Source organism: Aquarana catesbeiana, linkage group LG08 (assembly GCF_042186555.1).
Source record: "Aquarana catesbeiana isolate 2022-GZ linkage group LG08, ASM4218655v1, whole genome shotgun sequence".
Classification (NCBI taxonomy): domain Eukaryota; kingdom Metazoa; phylum Chordata; class Amphibia; order Anura; family Ranidae; genus Aquarana; species Aquarana catesbeiana.
Window position 1 is genome coordinate 134,133,649 of NC_133331.1, and position 23,156 is coordinate 134,156,804.

Below are 23,156 nucleotides of genomic sequence, written 5' to 3' on the forward strand. Positions count from 1 at the left end.
CAAATTGAGATGTCAGACCCATTTTAGATCTCAAGGATCTAAACTGATTCCTAAAGATACGATCCTTTCGCATGGAATCGGTCGGTAGTCTCCATCCTACAAGAAGGAGAATTTCTGGCATCAATAGACATCAAGGACGCATACCTGCATGTACCTATTTTCCCTGCTCATCAAAAGTACCTGCGTTTCAAAGTAGAAAGACGCCACTTTCAGTTTATAGCTCTGCCTTTCGGGCTAGCTACTGCACCTCGGGTGTTTACAAAAATCTTGGCCCCTCCGCTGGCCAGATTAAGGGCCCAATGTATAACGGTAATAGCATACCTAGACGACCTGCTCTTGATAGACCGCTCGGTAGCCTGCTTGGACCAAAGCTTGGTCACCACAGTCAACTACCTGGAATACCTAGGTTGGCTCCTCAACTCAGAAAAGTTTTCTTTGAAACCAGTAAGAAGACTAGAGTATTTCGGTCTGGTCATAGATACAGCCCAGAAGAGGGTATTTTACCCCAGGCAAAGATCAGTACCATAAAGAACCGATTCAGTTAGTCAGGGCAAAGAAAGATCCTCCTATTCTCCTTTGTATGAGGCTACTGGGGAAGATGTTGGCTTCGTTCGAAGCCGTTCCCTATGCTCAGTTTCATTCGAGACTGCTGCAAAACAGTATCCTGTCTGCCTGGAACAAGGAGGTTCAGGCATTGGATTCCCGATGCGTCTGTCTCCTACAGTGCGTCAGAGCCTCAGTTGGTGGTTGATACCCAAAAATCTGCAAAAGGGAAAACCCTTTTTTCCAGTTGCCTGGACAGTGGTAACAACAAATGCCAGTCTTTCGGGTTGGGGAGCAGTTCTGGAACAGTCGACTGTCCAAGGGAGATGGTCCAAGACAGAGAGGACCTTACCCATCAACATTCTAGAGATCCGTGCGGTGTATCTAGCCCTAAAGGCCTGGACACTCAGGTTACAGGGTTGCCCTGCCAGGATACAGTCCCACAATGCCACAGCAGTGCCTTATATCAATCACCAGGGAGGCACCAGGAGTCGTGCAGCCCAGGGAGAAGTAAACCAGATTTTAATCTGGGCAGAAGCATGTGCCGTGCATATCGGCAATCTTCCGGGAGTAGAGAACTGGCAGGCGGACTACTTGAGTCACCAGCAGTTATACCCAGGGGAATGGTCTCTTCATCCCGTCTTCTTGGCCATATGCCAAAGATGGGGGGTTCCGGATGTAGACCTCTTTGCATCCAGGTTCAACAACAAGTTTGATAACTTTGTGCCAAGAACAAGGGATACTCTTGCATGCGGGACAGATGCGTTGGTGACTCCATGGCATCAATTCTCCATGATTTTTACATTTCCTCCTATTCTGCTACTGCCACGACTTCTTTGCAGGATCAGGCGGGAAATGAAGTCGGTACTTTTGCTGGCCCAGCATGGCCAGAAGAGCTTTGTATGCAGAAATAGTAAAGATGGCAGTAGGTCCCCCGTGGACCCTACCGTCACGTCCAGACCTGCTATCCCAAGGTCCAGTGTTCCATCCTGCCTTACAAACGCTAAATTTGAGGGTCTGGCTATTGAAACCCACGTTCTGAAGAGTCGTGGGCTTTTCTTCTTGCCATTTCTTCTACTAGAAGAGTATCAGAATTAGCAGCTCTTTTCTGTAAAGAGCCTTATTTATTCATACACAAGGATAGAGTGGTATTGCGCCCTCATCCTAGCTTTCTACCGAAAGTGGTTTCAGATTTTCATCTAAACCAAGATATTGTTCTACCTTCCTTTTTTCCAGATCCCTGTTCTACGGAAGAAAGGTCACTACATTCTTTGGATGTAGTAAGAGCAGCAAGGCCTATCTGGAAGCAACTGCTCAAATTCGCAAAACGGATGTTTTGTTCGTACTGCCAGAAGGTCCCAATAGAGGACAGGCAGCGCCAAGTCTACCATTTCAAGATGGATTCGACAAATGATTATTTAAGCTTACAGTTTGAAACAGAAAATTCCACCTTTTCAAATCAAGGCACACTCCACAAGGGTTATTATTGCTTCTTGGGAGGTGCATCACCGGGTCTCTATGGCTCAAATTTGCAAGGCCGCAACCTGGTCTTCAGTCCATACATTCTCCAGATTTTATCAGGTGGATGTGGGAAGGCATGAGGATATTGCCTTTGGGCGTAGTGTGCTGCAGGCAGCGGTACGAGGTGCTCAGGTCTGATTACACCCTACTTTGTGTGGTCCCCTCCCCTCAAATAGCATTGCTCTGGGACATCCCATCAGTAATTACTGAGGCTCTGTGTCCCGTGATGTACGAGAAAGAAAATAGGATTTTTATAACAGCTTACCTGTAAAATCCTTTTCTTTTGAGGTACATCACGGGACACAGAGGTCCCGCCCCTCTTCTAATACACTTACATTGGTTTGCTACAAAACTGAGGTATCCCCAGGAACGGGAGGGGTTATATAGGGGGTTGAACTTCCTGTCTAGGGTGTGACCAGTGTCCAATCACCTAATGATACCCTATAACCCAGTGGTTCTCAACTCCAGTCCTCAGGACCCACCAACAGGCCAGATTTTATGTATTACCTTGGGGAGATGCAGACTAGAATACTGCAATCACTGAGCAGCAAATGATATCATCTGTGATGTATTTCAGTTATCTTGCAAACCTGGCCTGTTAGTGGGTCCTGAGGACCGGAGTTGAGAACCACTGCTATAACCCATCAGTAATTACTGAGGCTCTGTGTCCCGTGATGTACCTCAAAAGAAAAGGATTTTACAGGTAAGCTGTTATAAAAATCCTATTATTACATCTTACACTCTTCCTCCCCCCAGACTGACAATGCTGCTATCCAAATGTGCCCACATGCTCCTTCATTCAAAGTGGGTGCACTCTAATACAGGAGGTGTGTTACTATCCAGATCAGTAGGTGAAAAGAGAGGGGGAAAAAAAGCCAAAAAAAAGAAAAAGAAAAAAGAAAAGTAATGCAGCCACAACATCTATTAATTGGTAAGGTGTAACACATTCAATTTTTGGTTTGGGGTTTAATACTACTTTAAGTAGTCATAACTGGGGAGATAAATCTGCAACCACCTATGTATCCTGAACAACACATTTACAACAGAAATAAAACTCCAAAAGCTTTACAGTATACACAAGCCTTTTTCAACCGGGGGGGGGGGGGGGTGCCTTGAGATTTCTTCAGTGGTGCCTTGGCAAAATGCCTAAAAATTGCCCCCAAATTGTATACAAGCCAGCAGGTGGAAGAAGCCTGCCTTTTAGTTACACAAAGCCACAGGTTTTCATTGTGCACCATTAGGACCATCTAGCAGCCTACGTCTTAACAACCAATGATGTCATCATTTGATAAGGAAGATGTTGGTTGTCTGCACAGCATCCTTGTTTGACCCTTCCTCGCCCCTCTCTGTCAGCGTTGGAGTCACATTAGCTGAGTGATAGAGAAAAACTGAGGAAGAAGAGAAACATTGGAGTACTAGTCAGTACCAATGTGCAAAAGTGTATTGGATTTGGAAGAATAAATCCCCTCTAACATTGGGTGTCCTACGTGTGTGGATGTTGATGTATAATGTAAAACTATTAGAATAGTTTTTTACATTTTAGAATGGGGTGCCTCAAGACTGTTCATAATTTTAAAGGGTGCCTTGACTGAGAAAAAGGTTGAGAAACACTGGTATACACACACACGCGCAACTAGAATAAAACTGTTTTGAGCTTAAAAAAATTCACCAGTGTAAGACATGAGGCAACAACAGACTTTCACACATATATTCTTTTTGGAATACAAACAACACAGTGAGGAATTAACTTCTCTCTGGTTATATTTTCATTAAAAAAAAGCAACAGCAAAACACAAACAATGACGCCATCCATTCAAGAGGTAAAACTGGGATTTATTTGGACTTGCCATAAACATTGTTCAATTGTGTTTATTATTTATACTAATGACTGATACAAAAAGTATGTCTATTAACATGATGATATTATGTCCAGCGGTTTTTCCCATGTTACTACAAGATCTGTGTATTTGAATGTCCTCTTTGTGTATTTATTTTTGAATAGTTGCTTTGGACATTAATTGTTCTGTTGTTGTTTGTCTTGGTGTTGTCTTGTAGCGGTTTATTTATACAAAATGCTAATAAAAAGCGCCCTTACCTAAATGTGAATCTAATCTAAACTTTCACTTCAAAAGAAGATGTTCAGACCAAGTATTTATTGATTTGGCATACAGCCAGCCATAGCGCACTCTAAAGTCAACATTGAGAAGGCTGCCAGAGAATCACAAGATAGATGATTCTACTTACCAGGAAACTTTACAGCTTGGCAATAGATGATAAGGTCTGATAGTTCTGGCGCAATTTGTCTACTTTCTTTCTTGTTCTGAGGAAGATAAAACTCTTCATCCAGTTCCATATCATAGACCTATAGGTACAATAAAACATACAAGTCTGGTGATGGATTCAATCATTTAATGTATATCAATTGAGGAAATAACTGTTATTCCATGCAAGTTTCATTGAGGGAAACTTCCCCAATGTAGTCATCTAATTTTACAGAGGTGTTTCTCAATCCCTTTCTTCAAGGCCAACTGAAACTGCAAGCTTATCAGTTGGCTTCATGGCATCAAAGGAGGCAGCAAACTTATGTCCTAAATGAGTAAAGTCTGTCTAGAGAAGCTTGACATAGTTTCCTAGCTCTAGTGATTATCCTTCCCTTTGCAACATAAGTGATGTGTTTTTACCTCAATTAATAATGCCATGAGGTTGAAAATGTAACCCTTAAGGAAGCTGGGTTGGGGCATAGTGTACACAAATGTACTTGTTAATGTCATTGTATGTGATGACTATCAATTATCAACCTTGTATATATACACCCGAACAGATATTCTGGAAGCATTATTTAAATGCAACAGTGCTGCTACAGCCAAAGTCACAAATAAAGGGCAGAGAGATGAATAGAACAGGGTTTTGTCTTCTTTGGCCCCCTTTTTTTTTTAACATGGAGGCAGAAACAGATACCCGTTGCCTAGATTTTTGTACTCGCCATAAAATCCTTTTCTTGAAATCTCATTGAGAGACACAGAGTTCAGAGACAGTTGGATTATATTTCCACTTTTAGAAGAATTTGGACACTTGCAAACAAAAACAGTGACCAGCCGTGTATGACCTCTCCCGCTCCCAACATGCCTCAGTTTTGTAGCAAGTGTTACCAAGAGTAGGCCATAAGCACAGTAGGATGGGGCCTGTTTTTCTTCCTTCATTTAGGGCACAGTATTCAGAGACAATTGGGACATCCAAAAGCAATCCAACTGAGGAACAAAATTGCAAAGAAAATGCTAACAAACCAGACTAAATAACAGGAAAAACTGGGGACTGCCTGCAGCAAAAAAAAGTTGCCTAAAGAACCTTACAACTGAAGCTAGCACCAGATTAGGCCTGCATGTCCACCTGGAAAAAATTGGAGAACATGTGAACAAAAGATCAGGTGGCAGCTTTGCAAATCTAGGAAACAGTTGCCCAATGCCAAAAAGCCCAAGAAGCACTTACAGATCTATTAGAATTCACCTTGACAGGTAAGGGTCAAACAAAATCCTTATAACCTCTTCTGGAATACCCGCCCGCAATGTACTGTGGAAGGGCGGCCAGCACAGGCACGAAGACGTATCTGTATGTGCCCCCATGCTGACTGTGATCAGCTGTGTCCAAACACAGCCCAGATCTCTGTGTTGACAAACAACACAGGGCTCTCTACAGAGGGAACAATCTCTCTGTTTCCTATCACTGCAAACAAAGAGATTTTTAGTAAAAAGCAGCACACATTACACACATTAACACCTGTTAGTCACACAGTTAACCCCTTCCCAGTCAGTGTCATTAGTACAGTGACAGTATATAGTATTAGAACTGATCACTGTATTTGTGTCACTGGTGATGTCAGTGGCAGTTAGTTCCCACCCAGTGTCAGCTAGGGTCAGATTGACTACCGCACTATCACAGTCCCACTATAAGTCGCTGATCACTACAAAAATAAGTAAATTAAAATCCCAGTATATATACCATAGTTTGTAGGCACTATAATTTTCACGCAAACCAATCAATATACACTTACTGGGATTTTTGTTACCAAAGACATGTAGAAGATTACACTTTGGTCTAAATTTATGAAGAGATTCTTAAAAAGTTTTTTATTAGATATGTTTTCTATCAGAAAGTATAAAATATAACTTTCAAAATATTGTCTTTTGTCATTTATATAATAACGTTTTTACCGCGATTTTGCGTTTTTTTACACTGTATATAAGCTGGTCGCCAAGGAGGGGGGGAAGCCGGCCACCGCGTCCTTAACAACCGATGAGTCATCAGCTGCCAGCAGGCTTCCCCGCTGAATGTAAAAAAAAAAAATTGCCGGCTAAAAAAAATCAGTAAAAAAAACAAACAGCGTGGGGTCCCCCCAGGTCAGGAAAGGGAGGGGATGAGTGAGCCCCCCCCCCTCATGAACCATACATGGCCGCATACCCTCAAAGCACCTTGCCCCCATGTTGATGGGGAAAAGGGCCTCTTCCTGACAACACTTGCCCAGTGGTTGTCGAGGTCTGCAGGCGGGGGCTTATCGGAATCTGGAAGCCCCCTTTAACAAGGGGGCCACCAGATCCTGGCCTCCCCCCTATGTGAATGAGTATGGGGTATATTGTACTCCTACCCATTCACCAAAAAAAAAGTAGTGTAGTCTGAAAAAATACGGTAGACAATTTTTGAAAAGTCTTTTATTAAAAATATCTTCTTCCCACTTCTGCCTCCGGTATTCCTCCATCTTCTCCCGCATCTTCCTCCTCCAGGCTTCTCCTTCTCCCACTGATTCTTCTTCCGTTCTTCTTCTTTCTCCTGTCTTCTTTGTCCGGTGTTCTCCTTCCTCTGCCACCGACGACCCTCCTCCGATGCTGAGTCCCGCTGATCTGCTTGCGCCAATGTCAAGCATGTCTTAGACAATGATGGGGGCGTGGCCATCATATGACATCATGTGGAGACCCCACCCCTTGTGACGTCACCGCCCAGGGCATCATGTGTTTGTGCCATCACAAGGGGGTGGGATCTCCGGATGACGTCATACAATGGCCATGCCCCCATCGTTATCTAGGACATGCTTGACATTGGCGCGGACAGATCAGTGGGACGCAGCATCAGAGGGTCGTCGGCGGGAGCGGGACGCAGCATCAGAGAAGGGTCGTCGGCGGGAGCGAGACTCAGCATCGGAGGAGGGTCGGCGGCGGCAGAGGAAGGAGAACACCAGACAAAGAAGACAGGAGAAAGAAGAAGAGCGGAAGAAGCAGCAGGAAAAGAAGAAGCCCGGAGGAGGAAGATGTGGAAGAAGATGGAGGAAGACCGGAGGAACAAGCAAAAAATGTCTACAGTATTTTTCCATTTCATAACACATCCCACAGTGGAGTTTATCTTGCTAAAGGCTCTGTGAGGAATATCGCAGCAAAGGAAAGCCGCTACAGGAGGAGGGATCCGACTATTGGAAGAGCCTGTGGATTCATCTTTTGTGGCCAAGTGATCCTTCCTGTGTGTGCCTATTCGATCTCTATAATTTGAGATCCATCACATCTGGTAAGTGGTGCTGTTTTACTTACTTTGTTTGATGAACAGAAACATTGTTCTTCTGAGAAGTTCGTCACTTTTTGGACTATACAGCTTAATATCGTTTTTAATTAATCCCAGCACATCAATCAATCACAGCACATGTTTGCATTTATATATGCCTTTATTGGTATAAAGGCATGTTGTACACATGATATTTGTGCAGCAGTTTATCAAATGCATTTTTTATTTATTTGGTAAAATACAAAAGATGGGCTTATGCCAAGTAAGTAGATACCAAAATGAAAGGCCTTAAAACTGTGCATGCCTATGAAATCACAAAACACTGGTACCCACAATTTTCCATAGGCGACTCGAAAAGAATTTACAGGTTATCAGTTTAGCATTAGGCCGTGTTCACACTGGTGCGACATGACAGCCGTCCTACTTTGGATCCGACTTTGCCCTGCGACTTGAAGCCGACATACGTCCGACCTTCAATGTATCCCCGCCAATACCAGGCACTGTGTTTGGTATGAATCTTGAGGGGGAACTCCATGCCAAATTTTAAATAAAAAAACGGCATGGGTTCCCCCTCCAAGAGCATACCAGGCCCTTTGGTCTGGTATAGATTTTAAGGGGCACCTTCTACCCCGAAAAAACTGCGTGGGGGTCCCCCCAAAATTCATACCAGACCCTTATCCGAGCACGCAGCCCAGCCGATCAGGAAAAGGGGTGGAGACGAGCGAGCCCCCCCCCCATCCTGAGCCGTACCAGGCCGCATACCCTCAACATGGTGGGGTGGGTGCTTTGGGGCCACCCCAAAGTACCTTGTCCCCATGTTGATGAGGACAAGGGCCTCTTCCCGACAACCCTGGCTGTGCTTTGTCGGGGTCTGCAGGCGGGGGGCTTATCGGAATCTGGGAGCCCCCTTTAATAAGATCCTGGCCCCCCACCCTATGTGAATGAGTATGGGGTACATTGTACCCCTACCCATTCACCTAGGAAAAAAAGTGTCAATCAAAAAACACACTAGACAGGCTTTTAAAGTAATTTATTAGGCAATTTATTAGGCAACTCCGGGGGTCTTCTTCCGACTTCGGGGGTCTCTTCCTTCTCCGGGTTCTCTTCCTTCTTCTCCGCGCTCTCCAGTTCTTCTCCTGCTGTCCGGTATCTTCTGCTGGGCTCCTCCGCTATCTTCTGCTCTTTTGCCTGCTCTTTTGCTAGCGGTGGCCTGGTCTTCTCTGCCATCTTCTTCCCCCTTCTCTTCTTCCGATGTTGACACGACTGGCTCTCTTCCGCTGTTATAGGGATGGGGCGTGGTCACCTCGTGATGTCACCCGGTGACCCCGATTCTTATGACGTTACAGTCCCATCATGCCCCGGGCTGGAGAGCGCAGGGAAGAAGAAGCTGCCTAATAAATTACTTTAAAAACCTGTCTAGTTTGTTTTTTTTATTGACACTTTTTCCTAGGTGAATGGGTAGGGGTATGATGCCACAACTCCGCGCCAAATTTTAAATAAAAAAACAGTATGGGTTCCCCCTCCAAGAGCATACCAGGCCCTTGGGTCTGGTATGGACCTTAAGGGGAACCCCCTACGCTGAAAAAACGGCATGGGGGGTCCCCCCCAAATCCATACCAAATCCATACCAGACCCCTATCCAAGCAGCCGGCCGGTCAGGAATGGGGTGGGGACGAGCGAGCGCCCCCCCTCCTGAACCGTACCATGCCCTCAACATGGGGGGGTGGGTGCTTTGGGACAGGGGGGCGCCCTGCGGGCCCCCCCACCCCAAAGCACCTTGTCCCCATGTTGATGAGGACAAGGGCCTCTTCCCAACAACCCTGGCCGTTGGTTGTCGGGGTCTGCAGGCGAGGGGCTTATCGGAATCCGGGAGCCCCCTTTAATAAGGTGGCCCCCAGATCCCGGCCCCCCACCCTATGTGAATGAGTATGGGGTACATCGTACCCCTACCCATTCACCTAGGGAAAAAAGTGTCAATAAAAAAACACAGTACACGGGTTTTTAAAGTAATTTATTAGGCTGCTCCGGGGGTCTTCCGACCCCAGGGGTCTCTCCGGCATCTTCTCCGGTGTCTGGATCTTCTGCTGGCTCCTCTGCTATCTTCTGCCGCTCTTTTGCTAGCGGTGGCCCGGACATCTGGATTCTTCCCTCTTCTCTTCCAGGGATGTTGACACGACGCTCTCTCCGGCTGTAATGCTGTCTGTGCGCTTATATAGGCGGTGACCCCGCCCCCCTATGACATCAAGTCCCAGGGCATGCTGGGACTGTGTCGTCATAAGGGGGCGTGGTCATCAGGTGATGTTGACCACGCCCCCTTATGACAGCACAGTCCCAGCATGCCCCGGAACTGTGACCTCATAAGGGGGCGGGGTCACCGCCTATATAAGTCCATTGTGGAGCGCTCAGAGAGCATTCCAGCTGGAGAGAGCGTCGTGTCAACATCTCTGGAAGAGAAGAGGGAAGAAGACAAGAAGGCAGAAGTCCGGGCCACCGCTAGCAAAAGAGCCGCAGAAGATAGTGGAGGAGCCGGCAGAAGATCAGGACACCGGGAGGAGATGCGGGAGAGACCCCCGAAGTCGGAAGAAGACCCCCGAAGTTGGAAGAAGACTCCGGAGCTGCCTAATAAATTACTTTAAAAACCTGTGTATTGTGTTTTTTCATTGACGCTTTTTTCCCTAGGTGAATGGGTAGGGGTACGATGTACCCCATACTCATTTACAAAGGGTGAGGGCCGGGATCTGGGGGCCCCCTTATTAAAGGGGCCTCCCAGATTCCGATAAGCCCCCCCGCCCGCAGACCCGGACAACCGACGGCCAGGGTTGTCGGGAAGAGGCCCTTGTCCTCATCAACATGAGGACAAGGTGCTTTGGGGTGGGGGGGCCGCAGGGCGCCCCCCTGCCCCAAAGCACCCACCCCCCATGTTGAATGCATGCGGCCTGGTACGGTTCAGGAGGGGGGGGCCACTCGCTCGTCCCCACCCCCATTCCTGACCGGCCAGGCTGCGTGCTCGGATAAGGGTCTGGTATGGATTTGGGGGGAACCCCCACGCCATTTTTTCAGCGTAGGGGGTTCCCCTTAAGATCCATACCAGACCCAAGGGCCTGGTATGCTCTTGGAGGGGGAACCCATGCCGGTTTTTTATTTAAAATTTGGCGCGGAGTTCCCCCTCAAGATCATCTGAGCACAAGTCGCATGCCGAAGTCGGATCATGCGAGACGGCGATCCGACTTTGATCCGACTTCAATGATAGTCAATGGGCTGAAGTAGGATCAAAGTCGGACCAATGTAGTACAGGGAGCATTTCTAAAGTCGGAACGACTTGTGTCAGACCAGTTAGGACGGCTCCCATAGGGAAACATTGATTTTCACAGGTCATGCGACATAAGCTCCCAATGTCGGAGCGTTTGTCACACTAGTGTGAACCCGGCCTTAAGGCTCGGTTCACACTATACTACACAACAATAGTACGACTTTCATCCTACTTTGCTCTGCAACATCAGTCCTACATTGGTCCTACATCCATCCGACTTTCATGAACAGGATACTACTTTGATCCGACTTTTCAGATAGTACACTTGTCCTTTGACCAATCAAAACTAACACACAATGGGAGGGGCTACAGCAGGGGGCAGGAAATAACACAAAGGTCGATTGCCAAAGTCGGATGGTTAGGACAAGGATCTGACTTTGATCCTACTTCAATGATAGTCAATGAGCTGAAGTAGGATCAAAGTCGGACCAAAGTAGTACAGGGAGCATTTTCAAAGTCGGACCGACTTGTGTCGGACCAGTTAAGACGGCTCCATTAGGCTGGGTTCACACTATACTACACGACAGTAGTACGACTTTCATCCTACTTTGCTCTGCGACATCAGTCCTACATTGGTCCTACATCCATCTGACTTTCATGAACAGGATACTACTTTGATCCGACTTTTCAGATAGTACACTTGTCCTTTGACCAATCAAAACTAAGACACAATGGGAGGGGCTACATCAGGGGGCAGGAAATAACACAATGTCGGATGCCAAAGTCGGATGGGTAGGACAAGGATCCGACTTTGATCCTAATTCAATGATAGTCAATGGGCTGAAGTAGGATCAAAGTCGGACCAAAGTAGTACAGGGAGCATTTCTAAAGTCGGAACGACTTGTGTCGGACCAGTTGGGACGGCTCCCATAGGGAAACATTGAATTTCACACGTCATGCGACATTAGCTCCCAATGTCGGAGCGTTTGTCGGACCAGTGTGAACCCAGCCTTAGGGAAACATTGATTTTCACACGTCATGCGACATGAGCTCCCAATGTCGGAGCGTTTGTCGGACCAGTGTGAACCCAGCCTCAGGCTGGGTTCACACTATACTACACAACAGTAGTACGACTTTCATCCTACTTTGCTCTGCGACATCAGTCCTACATTGGTCCTACATCCATCTGACTTTCATGAACAGGATACTACTTTGATCTGACTTTTCAGATAGTACACTTTTCCTTTGACCAATCAAAACTAACACACAATGGGAGGGGCTACAGTAGGGGGCAGGAAATAACACAATGTCGGATGCCAAAGTCGGATGGTTAGGACAAGGATCCGACTTTGATCCTACTTCAGTGATAGTCAATGGGCTGTAGTAGGATCAAAGTCGGACCAAAGTAGTACAGGGAGCATTTTCAAAGTCGGACTGACTTGTGTTGGACCAGTTAAGACAGCTCCCATAGGGAAAGTGTGAGCGGTCCGCAGCGACTTATATAGGGATGGGGCGTGGTCACTGGGTGATGTCACCAGGTGACCCCGCCCCTTATTACGTCATAGTCCCATCATGCCCTGGGACTGTGACATAATAAGGAGCGGGGGCACCGGGTGACATCACCCAGTGACCACGCCCCATCCCTAGAGAAGTCGCTGCGGACCGCTCAGACGGCATTATAGTGGGAGAGAGCGTCGTGTCATCATTGGAAGAAGAGAAGAGGAATGAAGACGGCGGAGAAGACCAGGCCACCGCTAGCAAAAGAGCCGGCAAAAGAGCAGAAGATAGCGGAGGATCCCGACAGAAGATACTGGAGAGCGGGAGAAGAACCGGAGAGCACGGAGAAGCTGGAGAGCGCGGAGAAGAAGGAAAAGACCGCGGAGAAGAAGAAAGAGACCCCCGAAGTCGGAAGAAGGCCCCCTGAGCTGCCTAATTACTTTAAAAACCTGTCGTGTTTTTTTTATTGATACTTTTTTTCCCTAGGTTAATGGGTAGGGGTACGATATATCCCATACTCATTCACGTAGGGTGGGGGGCCGGGATCTGGGGGCCCCCTTATTAAAGGGGCTCCCGGATTCCGATAAGCCCCCCACCCGCAGACCCCGACAACCAACGGCCAGGGTTGTCGGGAAGAGGCCCTTGTCCTCATCAACATGGGGACAAGGTGCTTTGGGGTGGGGGGACCCACAGGGCGCCCCCCTCCCCCAAAGCACCCACCCCCCCATGTTGAGGGCATGCGGCCTGGTACGGTTCGGGAGGGGGGCGCTCGCTTGTCCCCACCCCCTTTCCTGACCAGCCGGGCTGCGTGCTCGGATAAGGGTCTGGTATGGATTTGGGGGGGACCCCCACAACGTTTTTTCAGCGTAGAGGGGATCCCCTTAACATCCATACCAGACCCAAGGGCCTGGTATGCTCTTGGAGGGGGAACCCATGCCGGTTTTTTATTTAAAATTTGGCGTGGAGTTCCCCCTCAAGATCATGTGAGCACAAGTCGCATGCCGAAGTCAGATCATGCAAGACGGCAATCTGACTTTGATCCGACTTCAATGATAGTCAATGGGCTGAAGCAGGATCAAAGTTGGACCAAAGTAGTACAGGGAGCATTTCTAAAGTCAGGACGACTTGTGTCGGACCAGTTAGGATGGCTCCCATAGGCAAACATTGAATTTCACACGTCATGCGACATGAGCTCCCAATGTCGGAGCGTTTGTCGGACCAGTGTGAACCCAGTCTTAATGGGCTGAAGTAGGACCAAAATCGGACCAAAGTAGTGCAGGAACCTTTTTCAAAGTCGGAACGACTTGTGTCGCTCCAGTTAAGATGGCTCTCATAGGGAAACATTGATTTTCACATGTTATGCGACATGAGCTCCCAATGTCGGAGCGTTTGTCGTACCAGTGTGAACCACCATTTTTGGCAATACCTCACACGTGTAGCGCAATTTATGTTTAAATGCAATAAATATTAAGTTGGAGTGTGTACTGGGGTGCTTTAAACTTTTTTTAAAATTTTTTACTTTTTTTTATAATTTACTTTTTAACACTTTTTTTTATTCTATTTCTTCCATTACCTTAATTGCTGTCATAAGTTTGCTAACAAGACCCCTATGTGATAGATTGGGCAGGTGGCAAGTCTTTATGGAGACATCAGGAGTCTATTAGATGTCCCTTCTGCTCTTCACTGCAGCTAATTAAGCACATATCAAGCGTGATTAGCTGCTATGCTGGCTACAGTAGACGTAATACATGTCGCTTCCGGGTTAATTAGTTGTGGAATTGGGGAACAGGTGTACAGGGAAGCACTTTCAGAGTCCCATAAAAGTGATTGGATCTCCTTTACCTGAAAGTCCATCACCAGCTCTAAAAATCCATACCAAGTTCACAGCTGCAGTAACAGCCGCAAGCTTGCTTTAGCCCCTTGAATACTAGGATGTTCATAAATGTATCTTGGCAGACAATTGGGTTAACTTTTAACCTTAATTTTCTAGAAATGGAATATAAATTGTACTACACAGTGCACAGAAATATGAAATGTACAGCCCAGTGTACAGAATGGGTCATCAAGGGATATTAAATATACACTACAGCATATAGAATTTGACAGTTTGAAACACTGAATGTACAGCACAACATACTGAGTAAGACAGAGCTGAATAAGGAATGTACAGTATAGCAGTGATGGGAGTAAGTCACACATGTGCAAGTCACAAGCAAGTCTCAAGTCTTAACCTTCAAGTCACAAGCATGTCCCAAGTTACTGTGGCGAAAAGCAAGCAAGTCAAGTCGAGTCCCTGCTAGAAGTCAAGCAAGTCAAGTCAAGTCATTTATTTTGGTCAAGTCACAAATTAAGTCAAAATACTGATCTACCCCGAACCTGGGACGCGGGGGAGCTTTCTTTTGTGTGTGTGTGTGTGTGTGTGTGTGTGTGTGTGGGGGGGCTGCTTTTGCCTAGGCCAAGACACAGAACTGGTGGTGCCAATTCATTGCAAGTCAAATAGCCCAAGTCAAAGTCAAGTCGCAAGTCATTAGTGACAAGTCAAAGTCAAGTCGAGTCATTTATTTAATTTTGTCAAGCAAGTCGCAAGTCCTCAAACAGGTGACTCGAGTCTGACTCGAGTCAAGTCATGTGACTCGAGTCCCCCACCTCTGCAGTGTAGTATACAAAATTAGGTGGTGTGGAATGTACAGCATTGTATACAAGGAATTCACAATATGACGTACAAAATTAGGCAGTGCGGAATAGGAAATGTACAGTATGGTGTACAGAATGAGGCAATGTTGAATAGGGAATGTACAGCATGGCATATAGAATGAGGTGCTGTAGAATAAGGAACGTACAGATAGGCACATGTAGTAAGGCGGTGTGGAATAGGGAGAATATGAAAGGAGGCATTGCGGAAAAGGACCTGCAGTATGGTATACAAATTGAGGTGTTGGGGAATGTACAGTATGACATACTGATTGAAGCAATACGAAACAGGGAATTTAAAACACAGTTAACGCAGAGAAGGAACAAAATATTTCTGTAATATGCTCTGTCCACCTCTGTGATGTTGCCTGCAGGCCAAATGCAAATAAAAGATACAGCCCCCTTCAGGCCTCCATCAGCAGAACCTGCACATACTGTGACAGCTCGCCAATTGCTGCTGTCACTTATAAACACAGAGCCGGCAGAGAAAGTATTCTGCTATTAATGTCCTCTGTTATGTGAGAGATGATGCATCTGTCAAAGCCACATAGCAAGTGTGTAGTAGATGATTTCCTCTGCCAGCTCTATGTTTAGAAATTAAATTTGCCTTAAAGCATTTTAAGCTTCAAGGTAAAAAAACCTTCTATTGTCAGCCCCCCTAAATCCTTCCCTTAGCCTGATCTATTGATGTGCTCTCTTCCTCCTCACTGGACTAATTGCCTCCTGCTGCTGTCAATCAAATCCAGTGTTGAGGGAGCTGGGCCAAGCTGCACTCTGTGTGTCTATAGACCTATAAAGCGTGGTTTGGGATAGAGCCCGCATGTGTGCCACCATAAGAAGCAGCTTTCTGTGGTGGCTCACGGAGAAGAGAAGAAACCAAAGCATTGGTAGGGGACCCCAGATGAAAAGAATCAGGGCTGCTCTGTGCAGTACCATTACAAAGAGCAGTTAAATGTGACATGTTTGTTATTTTAAAAAATTAACTTTACAATCACTTTAATAACAGAACTGGTTTAGAGGGCTGGAGAGAATTTGTTCCTTCAAAAACTAAAATTAAGCATATAACGGTTATTTATTAATCTAACAAATAACTACCTTTCCTTTGTTTATAACACTGTTGCCATCAGTCTTCTTGATCCGCTTGGATACCTCCTCATTATACTCAAACTGTAGTTTGTCACCGCATGGTTTGCTTTCAGGACGATCATCCAGAATATTATCTGTAATTATATGAATGAGAAGATAAGAACAGCAATTCTCTTGACTGATCAAAACACAGCTCATACAGTATAATTAGTCATCTAGGTTTAAAAACAAAATGTCCAGACACTGTCACAATTTTTTTTTTTTTTTGGAGCACTGGTCATATAAAAGTCACAAATGTAATATAAAATATATTTTCCCTTGTATATTAGAGAACCGAATTAAGACTAATGATGGTCAGAGATTAAATTTGGGGCATATGCAGAAATGATTTAATTCTTTGTTATGATATTAAACCTGACCATAAGGCTGGGCTCACAGCAGGGGTCTGGTGCATCCCAGTTCACCATTTCAGGTCCAATTTCAGCCTGAATTTTTGTCTGAATTCGGACCTGAAACGGACCAAAAGAAACACAGGGCTTCTGTGCAAATTCACGCCGGAGCCACAGCGAAGATATGTGAACCGGCTCTATAACCCTCATCCAATTCGCAACAGTGTAAACCCAGCCTAAACAAACCTGGGTGCTTGACAATTTTTATTTTCGGCAGTATACAGCCTGAAAGGTGCCAAATATAGCATGCACGTGAAAACTGGATAGTTGTATGAAAGCAGCACACATGCAAATATAATGAAAGCCACTCAACAGCACAGCAGACATTGATGAGGTTAGCTGGAGCTAGCCCACTCCAATTATCCTAGGTTTGCACAAGTATAGTACAAAGCTGGGTATACACACAGTTTTTTTTTTCCGTTCAACCAAACAACTGACAGATCCCGACATTAACACAAACTATATAGATGCAGGGATCGCTGTTCTATTGTATTCTGACAGCCATGATGATCACATGCTGGTTTTCCAGCATGACTGACAGAAGTTGGTCATTAAACTGGCTTCTATGGAACAGACAGCAGTACACACTTACCAAAATTCGGCTGCTTCCTCCTGAACCAGCCAAATTTCGGTACGTATGTACTGGGCTTTAGTCACAGAAAAAATTGTACCATAGTTAAATTATCAGTCAAAGTTCACTAAACTGGGAAGATCAAGTAGACACCTGATGTCTTTAAGATATCACAGACCTATTTTTGAATATATGAGATATGTTGTCCAAAGCAATAGTTCTGCACTGCACAAAGGCACACAGGGCTGAAAAATATTACTGTGCCGGTTAGTACCAGTGATTTTCTGTGGACAAATCGATTTCAAAACTTCACAAACTTTTGTAAAGAGAAACTATGACCTATATGACCTTTTAACAGTTTTGTTAAACCAGCTCAATGTAAATAACCTTATATATTTATGTACATAGGGCATCCATATTTTTTCAGCTTTGTAGTGCTGCACCACAAATGTGCTTCATTCTTTTCTTATTCAATGCAGTCATGAGGAGGGATCTAAATAATTTCCTGATATACACATGAAAATCAAAAGGAACTTTTTAAAATCTAAATCTGAAATTAAGTTTTTAAAATATGAAACAGCAAGGGCATAACATAAATGTGAAAATTTAAAGTGATACTAAAGTTTCATATTTTTTTTTCTTTAAAAATAACAAACATGTTATACTTACCTGCTCTGTGCAGTGTTTTTGCACAGGACAGCCTAAATTCTCCTCTTCTCAGGTCCCTTGTCAGCGCACCTGGCCCTTCCCTTCCAAGCAGCTTGCTATGTGGGCATCCAAGACGAGCCGCAGCTCTGTGTGTCCATTCAGACCAGAGCCGTGGTACGGCCCCGCCCCCTCTCTTTTCTCATTGGCTAACTGACTTTGATTGACAGCAGCGGGAGCCAATGGCGCCCCTTGCTGTGTCTTAGCCAATCAGGAGGAAGAGTCCGAGGCACTCGTGCACATCGCTGGATCGAGATGGGGCTCAGGTAAGTATTAGGGAGGCTGCTGCACACAGAAGGTTTTTTATCTTAATGCATTAAGATAAAAAACCTTCTGCTTTTACAACCACTTTAAATCAAAAATGACTTTCAAGTAAATATTCCATTAACTTAAAATGTACAGCTTATTTCCTTTAAAACGCATGATTACTTTTAGTATACTTCTCCAATGTCTATGCTTATTACTAAAGTGGTCAACAAACCACTGCCAGCTAGGAACACAAGAAAGCCAAAGGATTAAGTCTATGCAATAGAAAGAGCAATTGCAATGTCAATAGCTAATGCCATAGAGCCAGCAGGCAAATGCAACCTGTTTTTACACCATAACGGAAAATTTATATCAAATACTTACCGTAATTTTCTTTTCCTGATGGACTCCATGGCAGCCCACGTATGGGTTAATCCCGCCTCTCATACCTCATAGGACCCCACTCCCATAAATCTTTGCTTCTAGCAAGAGACCATGTTCCGTAACTTAGCCTACTCCAGCAAATGGGAGGGAACTCCTGCTGCCATGGAGTCCATCAGGAAAGGAAAATTACGGTAAGTATTTGATATAAATTTTCAGTTTTCCTGACAGACTCCATGGCAGCCTACGTATGGGAAATGACTAGCCATACACTCCCGGGTGGGAAATTGCTGGTTCAAAGAAAAAAGGTTTATTTGGCACCGTCAACAGACAAGACATGCAAACCAAAATTAACCGAAGACAAAGAAGCCGGCTCTACGCAATAGTGCGTCATAAATGTGTTGATCGACGACCAAGAGGCCGCCTTGCAGATTACTTCCGGGGATACATGACGGGAAGCTGACCATGACGTAGAAACGCTCCTGGTAGAATGAGCGGTCACCGCTTCTGGGGTAGCCAAACCCTTAGCTGTATAAGCCCCTTGTATAGCCTGAACGATCCAAGCTGCAATGATTCTGGAGGAAGCACGCAAACCCTTGTTCTTTCCTTTGAAATAAACGAACAAATGATCGGATTTTCGAAAAGAGGCAGTGGCTTGAAGGTACTGCCTTAAAACTTCTCCCACATCCAAAGGATGAACACTAGAGTCCTCAGTTGCCCGAAAAATTGGAAGAACAATCTCTTGATTAGGGATGAGCTTCGTGTTCGAGTCGAACCCATGTTCGACTCGAACATCGGCTGTTCGATCGTTCGCCGAATTGCGAACGATATGGGCCGTTCGTGCCAAATTCGTGTGGCGCGTCACGGCCCATAATTCACTGCGGCATCGCAGTGCATTGCTGGCTGATGATTGGCCAAGCATGCACTATGACCCGCATGCTTGGCCAATCACAGCGCCGCCTGAACAGAGAGCCGTAATTGGCCAAAGCCAAGGAGGCTTTGGCCAATTATGGCTCAGGGGATTTAGTACACGCCCCACACTATATAAGGCCGCCTGCACGGCGGCCCTGTGTAGTGTGTGTTCCGGCGTTCATTGAGAGAGAGACAGACAGTGACATTTGATTTGAGTTAGATAGATTAGGCAGAACAGTCAGTCAGTTAGCTGCACTTACAGTGTATTGTGTATATATATGCATCCCAGGTGTTGCATATATATATATATATATACACTGTATTCAGTTTAGCTAGATCCGTTCTTGTTATCTTCCTACTGACAGGCAGGCTTGTCTTGTTACAGTATTTACAGCTACCTGAAGAAAATTACTGGTGTTCCTTTGATCCTATTAGTACCACAGTCAGGCAGCTAGACTATTTACAGTTAGTGCAGTGCGTCCTGCTCAGAGTGTTCAGCTAAACCTACAAGTTAGTGTGGTGCGTCCACCTCAGTGTTCAGCTAGATCTGTTCCTGTTATCTTCTTACTGACAGGCAGGCTTGTCTTGTTACAGTATATACAGCTACCTGAAGAAAATTACTGGTGTTCTTTTGATCCTATTAGTACCACAGTCAGGCAGCTAGACTATTTACAGTTAGTGCAGTGCGTCCTGCTCACAGTGTTCAGCTAAACCTACAAAAGTTAGTGGGGTGCGTCCTGCTCAGTGTTCAGCTAAACCTTCAAGTTAGTGCGGTGCGTCCACCTCACAGTGTTCAGCTAAACCTACAAGTTAGTGCAGTGCGTCCTGCTCACAGTGTTCAGCTAGATCCGTTCCTGTTATCTTCTTACTGACAGGCAGGCTTGTCTTGTTACAGTATATACAGCTACCTGAAGAAAATTAATGGTGTTCTTTTGATCCTATTAGTACCACAGTCAGGCAGCTAGACTATTTACAGTTAGTGCAGTGCATCCTGCTCACAGTGTTCAGCTAAACCTACAAGTTAGTGGGGTGCGTCCTGCTCAAAGTGTTCAGCTAAACCTACAAGTTAGTGGGGTGCGTCCTGCTCACAGTGTTCAGCTAAACCTACAAGTTAGTGTGGTGCGTCCACCTCACAGTGTTCAGCTAGATCCGTTCCTGTTATCTTCTTACTGACAGGCAGGCTTGTCTTGTTACAGTATATACAGCTACCTGAAGAAAATTAATGGTGTTCTTTTGATCCTATTAGTACCACAGTCAGGCAGCTAGACTATTTACAGTTAGTGCAGTGCGTCCTGCTCACAGTGTTCAGCTAAACCTACAAGTTAGTGGGGTGCGTCCTGCTCAAAGTGTTCAGCTAAACCTACAAGTTAGTGGGGTGCGTCCTGCTCACAGTGTTCAGCTAAACCTACAAGTTAGTGTGGTGCGTCCACCTCACAGTGTTCAGCTAAACCTACAAGTTAGTGTGGTGCGTCCACCTCACAGTGTTCAGCTAAACCTACAAGTTAGTGGGGTGCGTCCTGCTCACAGTGTTCAGCTAAACCTACAAGTTAGTGGGGTGCGTCCACCTCACAGTGTTCAGCTAAAGCTACCTGTAGAAGGTTGGTGGTGTTCTCATACTACAGGCAGGCAGTTGATTTTGCTAGCTGCAGTATCAGTACATATATATATATATAAATATATATATATATATATACATATCCCAGCTTAGTGCAGCTACAGGCCATTAGTATGTCTGGAAGGCCTAGAAGGAGAGGCAGACAGTCACAAGCCAATAAGAGAGCGCAAGCAGGCTCTGTGTCTAGTGCTGGTCATGGAGACGGTGCATCCTCATCAGCATGTGGCCGTGGGACACGCTTGGGCTTTTTTTCGGCAGCTGGCCGTGTTGAGCCACAACATGCGGAAGACTTGGTCGAGTGGATGACCAAGCCGTCCTCATCCTCCTCATCCTCTCTCACCCATGCCCAGGGTAATTTGTCTGGCAAAGCAGCGGCCTCTTCCCTCGGCTCAATGTCATCAGTGACTCCTTCCCTAGCCCCACCATGTCCTCCTGAGGAGTCCCTCGAACTGTTTGACCACAGTGTTGGGCACATGCTCCAGGAGGATGCCCAGCGTTTGGAAGGCTCTGATGATGATACTGAGCTCGATGAAGGCAGTAACATGAGCGCAGACAGAGGGGGTGCCCAAGAAGGACAGCAATCTGGCAGTCATGCTCCCCCTGCTGCAGCATACTGCCAGGTTTGCTCCAGTGATGAGGAGGGAGGGGATGATGAGGTCACTGACTCAACGTGGGTGCCTGATAGGAGAGAGGAGGAGGAGGAGGCGGCACATCACCAATGAGGCAGGATGCCCTCCAGGGGCCAGCCTAAGGGCAGCACATTGACTGCATCACACCCCAAAGCTCCACATGTGCAGGGCGCTGCAGTCTCTGCGCGTTATTCAAAAAGTTCTTTGGTGTGGGCCTTTTTTGAGACGAGTGCATCAGATCACACCGCTGCTATTTGCAACATGTGTCTCAAGCGTATCTCGCGTGGCCAAAACATCTCCCGCTTGGGTACCACATGCTTGACCAGACATATGTTGACCTGCCATGCAGTTCGTTGGCAAGCGTATCTAAAAGACCCACACCAAAGAACAAAGAGGACCTCTCCTTGCTCCTCATCAGCTGAGATCTCCAACCCCACTATACCTTCAGTCCTCTCTGAGACCTGCACTGAGAGGAATGAAGGTGTAGAATTAGGTGTGTCACAGCCAAGTACTTGTGGGCAATCTGCTTTTGGTACACCGACGTCAGATTGTACCAGGCAAATTTCCCTGCCCCAGCTGCTGCACCGCCGAAAGAAGTTTGCTCCCAGCCATCCACATGCGCAGCGGTTGAATGCTAGCTTGGCAAAATTGCTAGCACTTCAACTGCTGCCTTTTCAGTTGGTAGACTCTGCCCCCTTCCGTGAGTTTGTGGAATGTGCGGTTCCTCAGTGGCAGGTACCTAAACGCCACTTTTTCTCACGGAAGGCGATTCCGGCTCTCTACCGGCATGTGGAAGGCAATGTCCATGCCTCGCTGGACAGGGCGGTCAGCGGTAAGGTGCATATTACCGCTGACTCATGGTCCAGCAGGCATGGACAGGGACGTTACTTAAGTTTCACGGCGCATTGGGTGACTCTGCTGGCAGCTGGGAAGGATGCAGGACAAGGTGCAGTAGTGTTGGAGGTTGTTCCGCCACCACGCCTCCAAAATGCTAATGATTGTGACACACCTCTCTCCTCCACCCCCTCCTCTTCTTCTTCCTCCATGGCCTCTTCCTGTGCTTTGTCCTCGGAACCAGCGGTGCTCCGTAGCCATTCAAGGGGCTACGCAAGTACGCAGGCCAAAAGATGCCATGCGGTGCTTGAGCTGGTGTGCTTGGGGGACAGGAGCCACACTGGGGCAGAGGTTCTGTCAGCTCTGCAGGGGCAGGTTCAGAGGTGGTTGACGCCACGCCAACTTAAGGCAGGAATGGTGGTTTGCGACAATGGCACCAACCTCCTCTCTGCCCTCCGACAGGGACAAATGACCCATGTGCCCTGTTTGGCTCACGTCCTTAACTTGGTGGTGCAGCGGTTCTTGGGCAGGTACCCGGGCTTACAGGATGTCCTGAGGCAGGCCAGGAAAGTCTGTGTGCATTTCCACCGGTCATATAATGCCAGTGCTCGGCTGACGGACCTCCAAAAGGAGTTTAACCTGCCCAAGAACCGCCTAATCTGTGACATGCCCACCAGGTGGAACT

General features: G+C 46.4%; 1 protein-coding gene across 5 annotated transcripts in view; it reads right to left on the reverse strand.

The window, feature by feature from the left end:
* Positions 1-23,156, reverse strand: part of PLCE1 (phospholipase C epsilon 1) — a 945,493-nt gene that overhangs the window by 148,401 nt on the left and 773,936 nt on the right. For all 5 annotated transcript variants that reach the window (XM_073596424.1, XM_073596420.1, XM_073596423.1 and 2 more), the window contains 2 exons: positions 16,139-16,263; positions 4,309-4,426 (listed from right to left, as the gene is read on the reverse strand). In XM_073596424.1, coding sequence (XP_073452525.1) covers positions 4,309-4,426; positions 16,139-16,263 — 243 coding nt within the window. The remainder of the gene's footprint in view (positions 1-4,308; positions 4,427-16,138; positions 16,264-23,156) is intronic.